Source organism: Dunckerocampus dactyliophorus, chromosome 20, assembly GCF_027744805.1.
Source record: "Dunckerocampus dactyliophorus isolate RoL2022-P2 chromosome 20, RoL_Ddac_1.1, whole genome shotgun sequence".
In the NCBI taxonomy this organism is placed as follows: Eukaryota; Metazoa; Chordata; class Actinopteri; order Syngnathiformes; family Syngnathidae; genus Dunckerocampus; species Dunckerocampus dactyliophorus.
Window position 1 is genome coordinate 14,974,511 of NC_072838.1, and position 15,061 is coordinate 14,989,571.

The 15,061-nt window shown below is 42.7% G+C and overlaps 1 protein-coding gene across 7 annotated transcripts in view; it reads left to right on the forward strand.

Moving 5' to 3' along the window:
• Positions 1-15,061, forward strand: part of trappc9 (trafficking protein particle complex subunit 9) — a 131,322-nt gene that overhangs the window by 34,509 nt on the left and 81,752 nt on the right. For all 7 annotated transcript variants that reach the window (XR_008567105.1, XM_054762972.1, XM_054762971.1 and 4 more), the window contains one exon: positions 5,342-5,460. Coding sequence is in view for 6 of the 7 variants with exons in the window: in XM_054762972.1 (XP_054618947.1) it covers positions 5,342-5,460 (119 nt within the window). In the remaining variant the exon portion in view is untranslated. The remainder of the gene's footprint in view (positions 1-5,341; positions 5,461-15,061) is intronic.

A 15,061-nucleotide genomic window follows, 5' to 3' on the forward strand; every position in this document is an offset into this window, starting at 1 on the left:
GGCGGAAACCTTGTGTTAAAATGTGACTGAAAACGTTGTTTGTACAGTTGATGAAGCTTTCATGATGGTGACAGATTAGCTTATTGACTTGAATATCAGACAAATCTAAGACTTTTTGAAGACATAACAGAAAATAAGCCATTTAAGACATAAGTAAGCCTCATATTCGTGGGTGTTGCCGTAAATGTGGCTGTGCTTTTGTGTCTCACCAAACATTACAGTAACATTACTGACACCTAGTGACCAGCGTAAAACACTACATATTATCACAACGTCTTTGAATGCGCCTTCTGAATTCCTTATGCAGTATTTGTATTTGACTTCATTTAGCCATTTTTATGCTTGAAAATGCTTAATTTAGGCAAAAAATACATTAAATTTGTTTACATATGCATATTTGTGAATAATAGCGGTATGAATTATTAATTGTAATATAATAATACAAACCGCCATGGTGAGGCCGCAAAATGTGAAAGTTTGCAGCCAACATGCGGTATTATTTGTGATGCTATAGCTAATTGTGAAAAGTGATGTTGCGCAATGGATGTACGTACTATTTGTGGGAACGTACACTAAAAGTGGGCTTTTCAGTTAAGTAGAATAGACATCTGTGGCCCTAATTGACCGACCCTGCTGAGAGAACTGTAGCCTGTACGCCCTGCCGCGCTAACGAGGATCTGGTTGCCTTATTTCACATTCACTTTAACAGCATAGAGGTCTTTAGGTCCTCAAACCCCTATTTCTCTCCTGGATTTTACCTTCCACGCATCCTTTAATTTGTATTCCCCAAAAAAAAAAAAATCTGACCTTCTCTACCTGTTCAGTGTTCCTTCTCCAGTACTTTTCAAGTTCAAGCTCCTTCTTTTCCCCATCACGCCTGACCTCTCCCTACCGCCTCCTTTCCACTGTTGAACCTCTGTTGCTGTGATAAATATTAATGAGGGACCCATATGGACAGGCGTCTCGGTGTGTGTTTTGCAGACGTGGTTGACTGACAGGGTAAACACACGCGGCACCACATGTTTATCTCCGTTCACGAGGTCATTTAAATGATACTATTCCACTGTTTTTAATTAGCTGAGCAATAATGAAGGCCCTGAATAAAGGAGATAAGGCACGGCACTGCCTAAACAGAGGCTGTGGATGCGGTTGTTATGGTGATGCTGGATGCAGTTTGACATGTGTGAATGGAATCACATTATTATTGCACCGGTGAACTTTGAAGATGCTACTCCTTAACTATTGTTTCGTATTAAAATGAACAACGTCACATAGTTGAATTTGAATGCGTCGTTCCCGGCATGCATGTTCTCCCCACCTGCATTGCCAGCGCCAGCTAAACCAATCATTCCTCGGTGAAATAAACTGCATCACCAGTGGTGCACCAGTGTGTGAATGTCATCACACACACCAGATATAAAACAGGAGGAAAAAAGACACCAAAAAAAACCCTCCGGTCTGCTGTGAAACACGGAGAGATTTGCCTGGCAGTCAAACGGCATTGCAGAACCCCGTTTTGGCATAAGCGTCAACGCAACAGACGTTCGTTTATATTCCAAAGTTAGGCTGTATCGGCGTGATTAAATTTGTTTTCACTCAGAACTAAACACGGTTAATCCCTTTCAAACATAGGTGGCTTAGACGTCATATGGCTTCATTATAATACTTGCTGCAGAGCTGGTGTGTGCGCAACACTGTTGGAGACCGACGCCAACATGGATAGAGATTGCTTTTTCCAAGCATGGAGCATTTAGAAAATCTACTTTGGAAAATTTCACACTAAGTTAAAGACTGCTTCTGGGTGTAGTTACCTCTTCCAGGGTGCACAGGATTATATTTTGGTGCAGAGCCTGATAAAGGTGTAGATCCGTCATCGCGACTGAGGACATTTAATGACAATTTCCTCATTTCTTAATGAGTCTTGCAGGTGGTGATTATCAATGAAAATGTACAATTTGGTTCTGATCCAAATTAGCATTGGCATCTACTTGTCACTCATGATACGATACGATTTGCGATCCATGGATAACGATAATATCTCAGTATGGTGGTAGGATGAAACAAAAGCAAAACAAATGTATTTCAACCTGCAAAATATAATACATCAATTTTTTTTAAAGACGTGTCGTATCTTTTAGCTTGATTTGAAATTTTCAGTTCATTTGGAGCTGTTCATACATGCAAACATATACTGTATCATACATTTATCTTTTTTCAATCAAATACAGTCAAAATGGGTGTATTTCAGACATAATTTTAAATGTTGATTCATCATGATTAATTCATTTGAAATGAATTAATGATTATGATTGATCATTAATGATTAATCTGATTTAAAAAAATGTAATCATTTGACAGCACTAGTAAAAATGTATAACTACGCCTTTGGTATTGAATGATTGATGTTTATTCATCTGCTGGCCATCTATTGGAGGACGGTGTTTATTTCATCAAGTGGACGACGGGCCAGGCGACTGATTGAGACGTGACATCTATTTAAAGAGTCCTTAAAAACAGAATGCTCTATTTTTGAAACGCCGCTCATATATTTAATTAACATCATTCAGTTTAATGACTAGTAATGAATTGATTTGCAATGCTTTGTCTGCAGCTTCAGTCTAAGCTGGGCGAGTGTGCGTCAGGGCCTCAGCTGATAGATGCATTGTGTTAACATTAGCACTTATTTATAGTCACATCACCGGAGCTGCATTGACTGATTGTCATGCTATATCGGGACTGGTAACTAATCATATTCCTGTATTTAGAGATGAATCGATCAGTCTGATCTGTGTTTTTTTTTTTTTTTTTTTTGGTGCGCTTGATATCCTTTGTCATCCCAGGTACGTCAGACAAGGAACACAGTCAGGAGAGAACAGGCTGAGCCTCACCGATATCTCCTCAAATGAGTTTATCCCTCAGTTTGGCTCCGCCTCGAAACGACATCATAACTCAGCATCCGGACAGGGGAGTGATGTCATCACTCGGGACAAATGGGCCTTGACGTGCCGGGGGTTTTATCATGTTAAATGGTATGAGTGTCGTACCTAATGACGGCACTGCGGCCGACATTGGTGCCGTGACCGTCTGTGAGTAGGTGTAGTGATGGCTGCTCTGCCTTTGCAGCACTAAATAAGCATCCATGCTACTGTATATACAGCTGGATACACAGAAAGATGGTGGCAAGCACACGCTCATACTCACTGTAGTGTTGATTGCTTATTGCTGCTTTTTTTCAGACAGATATTAACATTTTATCACATTTTGCTCTTGTTTAAACACTCTCGAAGTTCAAACCTTCCTCTGAATTTTAATCATCAACCTACAGGTAGGATGCAAGTCACTCACGTATATTTCACTCCTGCGGCCGTGCCTTTTGTCTTGCCGCCGTTCCGCTGCACTGTAGCATTTTTGTATCCTTGTTAAAACACATTGCTGCAGTCCAAAGATTCATTTACAAGCTTCCAAGCTACTGATCACACAGGAGACACGGAGATTGATTGACAATTGTCTACAGCCAATCAGGATGCAGAAAACAAACAAACAAACAGACGAGAGAGGGAAGCGACAGACACACTCACCACGATAGAGCGAGGGAATATTGTACTGTATGTGCCACGGGATATGTTGAGCCATGTACACCACTAGAAACATTGTGCACAGCGTGAAAGTATCTATTATTAGTACTTTTATACCTGTATCTTAACGTACTGACGCAAATTAGCCAATGTAACTGCCTACAAATGCATCTCTTCTACTGAGAGCCATTTACATTTGCCCGCCCTCAATTGCTCCAGTCTCAGGTGGCTCTAGTGCCTCTTAGGTCTGTGATCACAACAACCAAGAGCGAGACTCAACCAAGTGCTTTCAACAAGCTTGGAGTGCCCCCTCCTGAGCGTGATCGTAACAAGTTTTCCTGACCTTTAACTTGATAATAATAATAACTCAATTAGACAGAACCAAACCTGTAAAAATATCTTTAATAACAGCACTAAGTCTGTTTGGGTACATGGTAGCCTCTTTTACACACCAACTGGCATTAAACCCCCTTCGCCTTTTACACATTGCCACATTTGCAGGCCCTTACACACTGCCTGAAAAAGTCATCTTTTTGCCATGTTGAAGTTCTGTATAAAAGGCACAGACATGGAATGTTGGCATGAAGTCTTCCCGGCTATTTTCCAGCTCAAAGATGGTAGCAAAGGTGTAATGTCGGCACGTGGGTGTGAAACGAATTTTGACCAAATGCCAGTGTCCTGTTTTATACGTCACACATCTTATCTGATGTGGGCTGCTGTGTGAAAGCACACAGTTTGCCTGGTTCTGTATGAAATGAACAGGCAAGTAAATGCACGTTCTACTACTGCTGCTAACGATGCGTGACAACATCAACCTGCATCTTGTGTGACTTTCAGCACAACAGTGAGTGTCCGGTCTGAAACTTCACTCCCCAGTAGTGGCACTTCTTTTTCAGACAGACGCCTGGTTCTGATACTACCTTCTAAGGTGGAATATTGGCAGCATTTTGCGTCAGTGCTTTTTCGACAGACCAGTAAAATGCCAGGCCATTTCAAAACGTAAATGCTCCTCCCGTGAAGCCTTTCTTTTGTTGATTTTGCTATGTGCTTGACACCATCATGCTGAAAGGTGAAAATCCCCATCAGAGGTTCAAGCCCTGAATAGCTTGGATGAATATTACTAGCCAGGCTTAGCTTGTGAGATCAAGGTGATGGTATCAACTCTTTTTCATTAAAAAAAAGTAGAGATGATTCCAAACTTCTGTTTCCACTTTGCTGTTCAAAGTTGGCTGTTTATGCTGTCATGGTAAATTTAGTTGCATCTAAATGTAGCCGTTATGCTTTAATTATCACTCTGAGAGTGGGGGGGGGAAATGCTTCCAATTGGTTCTGTTTCACCGAGCTTGCATGTGATTATACTAATTCATCCAGCGTCTATGTTTGATGGAGCTGCTGCAGCACCCAGCCATTCCTGACACAGTGCTGCGCTGCACTGACGTCACAGAGCCATGTTGGTACATTTGACGGAAGGTTGTTGGCTACAGGTGCCATTTTGGACCACTGACGTGCATTGAAAGCAGCGGCCGTAGTGTTACTTCACACAGCCACACATGTGGCCCCTCGAGGTCATGAATTAAGCCATGGATTGACGCATTTAACAAAGATTTTTGAGGATTTCCACCAATGAATTGGTAAATACTGTATTCCTCCACAGACTGCTGATATTTAACTTTGCGAGTGTTCCCCTGATGTTCTGCCCGCCTCTGATTACAAATAACCTTGCTGCATTTGCTGACTCCGCTCTGCTTTTTGTTCTTTTTAAATAGATGGAATCAGTCTGACAGGCCTGCCAATCTCCAGTCCTTTGCGTCAAGTCCTCAAGCCCAGGCCCGAAAGCAAACCTGTCAGCGGCGAGTCCGGCAAGGGGGAGTACAGTCATGTTAAGGTAAAAAATGAGAGTGAAGTACGAGGAATTGCATGGCTTGGCATAAAAAGATGCGCTTGTTTTCATTTCTATGTATATTTCTGCTTCTCTATTCTCAAGCCAACATGCCGCTAAGCCACCGCTCTGGGGTGCTTTCTGTGCAAAATAATGTAAAAGTTGTGGGATGGCATATTACAGTTTATCTTCTCTTGGAGCAATGCTCTACAGATGAAACGTAGTAGTCAGTGTACAGATTGTATAGCGGTATAGTTTTTACTCTCCACTCAGAATGTCTAAATAGCTGGCAACACAATTGAGTAGTAAGATAATTGTGTCAGGTTTTGGGCTGCATGAGTGCTGCCAGCTCACTGAGGGGAGACACGAATTGCAACATGTACTGTGACATCCCACAGCAGACAATGATCCCCTCCCTTGGAAGCATCGTTTGAAGTCAAACGAATTTCCTTGAGGGATTTGCGCCCAAGCTCACAGAAGTCAGCCTTGAAGCAGCATGCAAGGAAATGGCCACTTTATTTTCTTACAGTAGGGGTGACTGCTAAATAAAGCCTGAGCAGAATGTACTGTAGTATTTTGGGTTTCCTGCCACATGACTCATTGTTGCTGTATTTTTTTTTAAGCACTCGGAAGCCCGCCGAGCAGTTTTGAGGCAACGACATTCACCACAACCGCAAGCAATACTTTTTAAATGAGTGTACAAATTCTGCTACACTGTGCTCTTCTCGCTGACCTTTTGCCACTCAGTCTTACCAACATTTTTGCCACCAAATTAGAGAGGAACGTAGGAATGGGGGGGGGGCAAATGTGCCGCAGCCAGCTGAAGCACATCCTCTCCTCACCTCTCACAGCTCTGATGGAATCAGATTGTGTCTGCAGCAATGAGCGCCGAGCCTTTTGTTATCTCCAGAGTGCTGTGCTGATTGCCCACATGACTGAAATGGCAGCTTTCAAAGTTTTTTTTCCCCCTGCGGTGGGATTTGGAACGATGGAGCTGCATCGGGGATAAGTTGACTGGCAGGCTGGGTATAGGCGGAAATAAGATAATGCAGCCATTTCACCATAATGCGAGATCTGTTCCTTCACTTAGCCTTCATATGACTTTAGCGGAACGATGATGTCACATGAAGAATGTGGCGGCCCTCACTTTTAGGCACGCACGGCCAATTATGTTTAATCCGTCAAATGTCTACCTTGGTGCCAAGATGCGGCTCAATGTGCTAAGGATCATGTCTTGTTACGGCAATGCAGATATTGCTGTCAGAGCGAGTGTAGGTGCATGTTCCAATGTCGAGGGGGGAAAATGTGCGACAATAAGCTGTTGCTACACCTCCTCCTACCTGCATTAGGACTTGGAATGTCACTGTTTTTTAAGCAAAGGTCCAATTTTTTACACATTTAACTCATCCGATCCCAGTCATTTTTCAAAAGACAACCCCCTCCTTATCGCCCATTTTAGTCGATTTTGACTGATCTTCGAAGGCACGCAGAATATTGTGTTCTATGGTTATATAAACCTACCAAAAGAAAGATTAGACTCCCATCTTTCATCAGAAGAAAAAAGTTTGTTTCTACCTTTTTCCGTTCTTAAGTCATCAGCAGTAGAACATAGAGAAGTTTCAGGAAAATATCAGTTTCCGACTAAAAAAGAGCTTTTTGTGAAAAGATACATTTTGAGCATAACTTTCACTTTGACACAAATATTTTTTGCTTTTGTGACAGCTTAAACATCTAAACAACTATACCACAACATAAATAACACAAACAAGGGTTGTTTTACATCAAAATAACAATTTATTTACAAATATAACACCATGAATCATTTACAATTTTCACATTTGGAGCTGAACTGTGTGTGTGCACGCGTGTGCGTGTGCATGCGTTAAAATTTCCCTACAATGCGTAACCTTCTGCACGCTACACTCCTGTTTTCCACTTCCTCCTTGCTTTGATGTATGTTTTTTCCATTCAAATTCACATGCCAAGTCAAACGCACTTCTGCCACCTTGTGGCCGTTTTTATGGCTTAAAACTGCTCTAAAAGTGACATCCTTTAGTGTGCAGTTGCATCATCACCTCTTTTTGCCTCTCACGCAAAAAACTGTAAAAGACGTATATATCGGGCGTTCGGGTTTATAAAAATGCATAAATACGTCTTTGGTATTGAATGAGTTAATGTTACGTTTTTGTATGTTCATCTATCGTGTCGGACAAGTGCAGAGTTACGGCGTGTATGTAGAATCATGGCAGGTATGATGATGAAAATATTGGCGATGCAAAATGTGCAACTTGTTGGAAGACAAACCAAAGTGTAGCTAAGCTCTTAATTAACTCTTGATCAAAACTTTTGACTGGTACTCTACAGAGATAAGTCAAACTATAAGAAAAACATAAATACTCTTGGACATTGTATTGCACATAAATATAGGCAAGCAAATAGTAAGTGTGAGGACTTCAAGGGAGGAACAGCAGCTTGAGTAAAACATTTTTTAAACATCCCACAGTAACATCAGGTACAGTTGGGCACTTCAGACTCCTAGTATTGCTGTATCATCACTTTCTGTTCATCTTTGGCCGCTTAAAGGGAATATCCCATATTGTGTACGTTTTAATCTCACAAAAACAAGCCGAAGAATATGATTTCTGTTTTGTGTTCAATGCATAATAGCGTCAAAGTGAATGTCAGCATTCTCACAATTATCTGCGTTTCGATACAAACTGCCTGCTGCTGCTGGCAGTGAGGTTAATGAGAAGCGGACAATTAGCTTGCTGCAAGACCAGATGGCCTGAAGGGATGTGATTTTGGTGTATTTGTGACTTTGTCACTATACCAGAGACAACATTTGCATTGAATTTATGATCTGAATAATATATAACCTCCCCCATAAACACACACGTGTCTAGCGGCGTCTGAGCTTCTTAGCGCTAATCACATTGTGTGAAGAAAAAAAAAAGAAGGGCCAGAGTCATCGTCTCTTCTGCCTGCCAGCTCCGAGTGCTATTTTTAGCCGCCGAGCACCGCCTACGGTGCTCCAGCTCCCCTCGCAGAGACCGATCCCAGCTTGCGATACCGATATTTATAACTGCCACAGCTGTCTGCCCAAATGTGATCCTCCAGCTTAGCCACCAAATTATTTTTCTTGGCTCGGGATTAAAACCACTTCCTCTCCTCCTTCCTCGACCCCCCACCTCCCTTGGCTTGTTTATCATAATCATCATCATCATCAGGTGCAGTTTTGACTTTGAAAGAGCATCTGCTTTTCAAGGTTGAGCTTTACTCTTGAGCTGCTCATATGTTGCTTATTGAAGACCCCCCCCCCCCCCCCCCACACACACACACACACAATTTCCAATCCCTTTTATATTGCTTTTTCACAATATAGTATGACTTGTCTTACTTGTTGCTAACGCCATAGAACATAGCAGTTTTACATAAAATAAATCCTTGTTGTTTTATTCCTGTAATGCTTTAACTCTCTTATTCTTGTAAAAAAAACACTCATGCACAACAACCTGATGTGCTTTACTCTTAAGAGGTCCCAAATGACAAAAAATGAAATGTCAGCTTCCCCAAAAATACCCATAAAAATATTATACAGTGGAACCTTGGTTAGTGTCATTAATTCATTCCAGAAGGTCAGACTCGAACCAAAACGGACGTAAATAATGTAAATCCAATGAATCCGTTCCAGACAGCCAAAAGTGTTGACACAAAACATGTTAGAATGCATATAAATACATATAAATGATGATGAAAGGGATAAATGAACATTTAAGCTTACCTTGACCTTCACTGAAGACGTGATTCTTGGCGTGACTGCAAACAGGATGGCGGTGGTGGTGGTTGATCTCACTGCCAAATTGTCTTTGGGAACAGTCACGTCTTCAGTGACTGGGGTAAAAGTAACCTTAAATGTTCATTTATATGTTTAATTTGTCCTTTTTTTGTTTTATGAATGTAAAACTATAATTGTAAAACTATAAAAATGTGCTTTGTGTTCACATTTTTGAGTCAACCGCTGATGAAATCATAGACGGGTGACGTAACTTTGTTTAGCTAGCTAATAGGATGCTAGCAAGGAAAGAAGCTTTATGATCAGACTTCTCTCTCCTCGGCCACTTCGTCCAGCTTCTCCCGGTGGATCCTGAGGCGTTCTTAGGCCAGTTGAGAGGCGTAGTTTCTCCAACGTGTCCTGGGACTATCCCAAGGCCTCCTACCGGTCAGATGTGCCCTGAACACCTCCGGGAGGCATCCTGACCAGATGCCCGAGCCACCTCATCTGGCTCCTCTCAATGCGGAGGAGCAGCGGTTCTACTCCGAGTTTCTGCCGGATGACAGTGCTCTCTGAACGAGAGCCCATTCACCCTACGGACAAAAGTCATTTTGGCTGCTTATACCCGCGATTTCCTTCTTTCGGTCACTACCCAAAGCTCATGGCCATAGGTGAGGGTAGGAATGCAGATCAACCGGTAAATTGAGAGCTTTGCCTTTCAGCTCAGCTCCCTTTTCACCACAACGGACCGATGTGGAGTCCGCAGAGCATCACTGCAGACGCCGCACCAATCCACCTGTCAGTCTCGCGTTCCATCCTTCCCTCACTCGTGAACAAGACCTGAGGTACTTAAACTCGTCCACTTGGGACAGGATCTCATACCCGACCCGGAGATGGTACTCCACCCTTTTTACGGGCGAGAACCATAGACTCGGACTTGGAGGTTCAGATTCTCATTCCAGCCGCTTCACATTCTGCTGCGAACCGATCCAGTGAGAGTTGAAGGTCACGGCCCACTGAAGCCAGCAGGACCACATTATCTGCCAAAAGCACAGACCCAATCCTGCAGCCACCAAACTGGGACCCCTCAATGCCCTGGCTGCGCTGAGAAATTCTGTCCATAAAAGTAATGAACAGAATCGGTGACAAACGGCAGCCCTGGCGGAGTCCAACCCTCACTGGAAAGGGGTCTGACTTATTGCCGGCAATGCAAACCAAACACTGACACCGGTCATACAGGGAACAAACAGCCTGAATTAGGTGGTCCGGTACCCCATGGTCCCGGAGTACTCCCCGCAGAATTCCTCGAGGAACACGGTCGAATGCCTTCTCCAAAGCACCCTCAAGGACCCTGCTTAGTGTGTAGCTCTTAATACAAACAAACAAAAAAAATAACTTAGCAAAAAACTTGGGTCAGATGTCAAATGTAAGCGTCCTAAAATGATCAAAATAAAAAAATTATACAGTCTGATTTTTTTCTACTTTAAACAAGTTAATATTTAACGTGTACATATGAAATACTCATTTTATTTTTAATATTTTATTATGAATATTATTTGTATTTTTTCACTTGCGAGGCACCCATGCAGAAAACAGTAAGTTGTTACATTTTGCTTTGAATGGGGGAAAGTAGTGCCATCTGGTGGACAAGTATAAAAGTAAAAAAACAAAAGACAATAGAAGAAAGCTCACACAAGCACATTTTCATTTCATGGTTTTTACTCACTTTTTTGCAAAGATCATTGCCAAAAATGAAAATTTGACAATTACGTCACCATCCCGAACTCACCAGCGCCACAAATAGATTGCAGTTCTGTGGGAAACACTACTTAAGATGACTAATTGCTTGTCCTAATCAGTTTAACAGTAATAGATATTATTGTTGCATTCGATTAGGCTTGAAGATTGCTCTTGCTCAATGTTCCATGAAGTATGGGAAAGCCACTCTTCAAAGTTGTGGACAAAAAAGAAATTGAGCATAAAAAAAACACATGACAGGTTGTGAAATGATGATTGTGCGTCATTTGTGACACTGTGCCGCACCGACAGGGCGCCTCTTTGCTACCATCCAGATTGAAATGTGAAAGAACTATTTCTAAAAGTTTCTGAGTGGAGCCCTACATTACAGCTCTGCCTCCCTCTCTGTCCTTTTCCATCCCAGGCTTGTGACAAACGCTTGTTTCAGTGAAAGATTTGGCCTTATTTAACACAACTGTCTGCAGCGACGCCTCAGGGGGACAACACATGGACTAAATAAACCATCCATCCTCTAGTGACGGCGAGCTCGGCGTAGAGCGCGGCAATCTGTCAAGCGGTGTCTATTTTTAGCCCACGCCGTCAGGTCTCGGAAAGTTTACTGCTGCCGAGCGGCCTCTGCTTTTCCCAGAAATGTGAGATGTGAGGAGGTAATTGAGACTAATCGAAAAGAGGGATCATCATCATTGTGGTCATGATATCAACGCCCAGACTAATATGATTTGCACATACTGTTTCATTGAGACTCCCAAGCCAGACCGGCCTCCCCGTTAGCGACAAACATTTTTGCATTCATTCCTTAAAACACCTCTCAGGATCTTTGTATTGGGTTTTTGCAGCATATACAGGATATTTATCTTTTGCTGTCGATCCTTATAAATGGCAGTGTGTGTGCACCCGTGACGTATCGCATATTTGACTAGCATTTGTGCCGTAGGTCGTTAAGTACAGCAGCGTGCAGATAATCACACAAATTTAAACATTAGCCAATGACCACACAACTGTACACAAAATGCAGTTTTAAATGAAACTTTTTATTATGAAGGGAGAAAAACAATCAAAAACTGCATAGCCCTGTGTGGAAAAAGTGATTGCCACCCCCCCCCTGTTGAAACATAACTTTTATTTACTTTTATCAATGTCAGTCTGGAAAAGGTTATAAGGCCATTTCTAAAGCTTTGGGACTCCCCAAGAGTGCAGCGACGACTCATCCAAGAGGTCACAAAAGACCCCACAACCACATCCAAACAACTGCAGGCCTCACTTGCCTCAGTTAAGGCTTTCAGGAGAAAGGTTCAGGTGTTGACAAGAAGGCATAAGGGTGCACAAGAATGTCCAGCAAGCGTCAGAGCTGTCTCAGAAAGTTGATTTAGCTGCAGGATGGGGGCATCACCAGTGCAGCGCTTGCTCAGGAATGGTAGCAGGAAGGCGTATCTGCTCGCACAGCGAGGCTGAGACTTTTAGAAGATGGCCTGGTGTCAAGAAGGGCGCATAGAAGCCACTTCTTTCAGGAACAACATCAGGGACAGACTGGTATTCTGCATAAGATGGACTCCTGAAGACTGGGGTAAAGAAGACTGGGGTAAAACCATTTTGTCTGAATCCCTTTTCTGATTGTTTGGGACATCTGGAAAAAAGCTTGTCGGAGAAGAGAAGTTGAGCGCTACCATCAGTCCTGTGTCATGCCAACAGTCAAATCATCCTGAGGTCATTCATGTGTGAGGTTGCTTCTCATCCAAGACAGTGGGCTCACTAACAATTTTGCCTACGAGCCTAAGATTAGTACCAAAATATCCTCCGAGAGTAACTTCTCCCAACCGTCCAAGAACAGTTTTGTGCCAACCAATGCTTTTTCCAGCATGATGGAGCACCTTTCCATGAGGCAAAAGTGATAACTGACTCGGGGAACAAAACATCAACATTTTGGGTCCGTGGCCAGGAAACTCCCCAAACCTTAAAGTGTTCATGACACCAAAAGACGTTTGGAAAAAACAGTAACAAAATGAAAGTCCTCACTTATAGATCATTTTTGTCACACTGCTGTCAACACTGAAGAAGCAAACTTTATGAAAACCAATACTTGCGTCATTCTCAAAACTTTTGGCCATGACTGTAAGGTTGTGAAAACCGAGCCGAGCACTCCTGTCACGTGTATGATCTTTGACTAGCGTTTGTGCAGCAGGACGCTCCTGTCACGTAGAGGATCTTGGACTAGACCTAACATGGCGTGTCAGATGATGAGCGAGGTAAAGTGAGAGAATGGTTGACCATAGAAATCGGGATGTTGTCGTGTTTCTTTTTCCTTTTGAGTGGGAGTCGCCTATCACGAGCTGCCATCCTCCTGTGACGTTTTTGCGGACGTTTCCTTGCATTCCTTTGATCTTCTTGCTTTTACCGTGGCTTGTTGTTTGTTGCAAATGTAATCTTAAGCCTCCGTTTCCCTTTCGTTATTCCACTAGCTGGTAATGGTATTACTCACACATTACATTTTCTTTTGGCCGTGGTACATTTTCCCGCACTAAAAAAAGAAGACCGTTGATCATGTGTGAGAGAATTCAGAAGCGGTGCACTTGACTTCCTTGGTGAGTCAGCAAACCTATTGGCTCGCCCTGTCAGAAGCGCATTGGCGGGGAGTCAACACAGCATTTTCCATCAAATTCATAGAGCAGCGGGCGCCGTTTCATTCCTGGCAAGGCGAGTAACAGTCCTTTTAGGAATTGGGATATTTCCAGTTGGACTCTTTGTTTTGGACTATCTTATAATATGCACCTGTATGAAGTCAATTATTTTTATTTGTTGAAGTGGCTCCCTTTGGGCACCGTGTGTCACGTTCACCTGTTGGCTATCATGGCTCCAGCCCTTTCTTTAATCGCGTTTTGCCTCCTTCACACATGGCAACATGGTCCTGTTTCACCATCAGCACCAACATTCCCTTGTTCAGCATACAGCTACTGAATTTTGAACGCTCCTCCTCCTAAACACAAAGTGAGCGCTATGCATCTCGCACCACATGACCTGCCGCGGCTCCCTGATGACCTGTCGTTGCTTCGCGAGTGTTATCGCTGTAACGTGTCACCGAGGGCGCTTTGTCGCTAACTGATGGCTAAAATGTTCTGCTCCATTAAGGCTTCAACCTCAGGCATAGCAGCAACAAAAAAAATGTCTTTGTAATTATCATTCATGTAAAATGCACCGCTCCGTCTGGACTCCCGGGCAACTTCTTTTATGAGCTGCTGCTAGACAAACCAGTCGGGAGTGCAACTGTTGGTTGGCTTTATTGCGTGGTGTTATTGGAGTGCTGAACTGTATAAAAAGGAAAGTAAGTAAACCCTCGCAAAGTCCCCGTTTAATGATGTTCTAACAGTAATATATGTCCCTGTAGCCTCTTTTTGAGCACCAAACATGAGAAAAATGTATTACCGCCCTCACTTGTTAACGCCACTTTTGAGAAAAGAGGCACCCAAATGGTCTCTTTTGAAGGCTTCGCTATGCATCTTAAAATAAAGCCCCTAGCTCTGCCAACTATCCGTCATTCAGCCGGAAACATGGGATCTGTATGTTTGATCATTTAGTTTTTTTCAGTGGATAGACTGACCTAGCATGATGTTGCTGGTAAAATGTGAGTGTAATGTTAGCACTGTAGCTCACATAGCCATGCTAGTGTTGCTAACGTTTGTCTTCCTGTGCTACTCCTTAATGTGACGTTGTTTTAATCCCTTGTTTGTAATCCCTCGTTCATTATTAGAGCCTTCGAGACATGAAATAACACGCCTGTGGTCATATTAACTAATATATTGTACATAATCAGAGAAAATAAGCTGTTGAAGACATAAATAAGACTTGTGCTCATGTGTGTTTCAATAGATGTCTTCCAGACGTGTGGACAGGAAGTGACATGGAGGATTCAGATTTGAACACGGCCACAACGGTAGCCCGTGTTATGATGATGATGATGACTTGTTATTATTTATGCCTGTTGTTGGTTATCAAGTCTGGTGCGTGTTACTAGTGACACCTAGTGGCCATTGTAGACTACAGCGCATAACCGTCTTGTATTGCCTTAAACTGTATTTATATTTT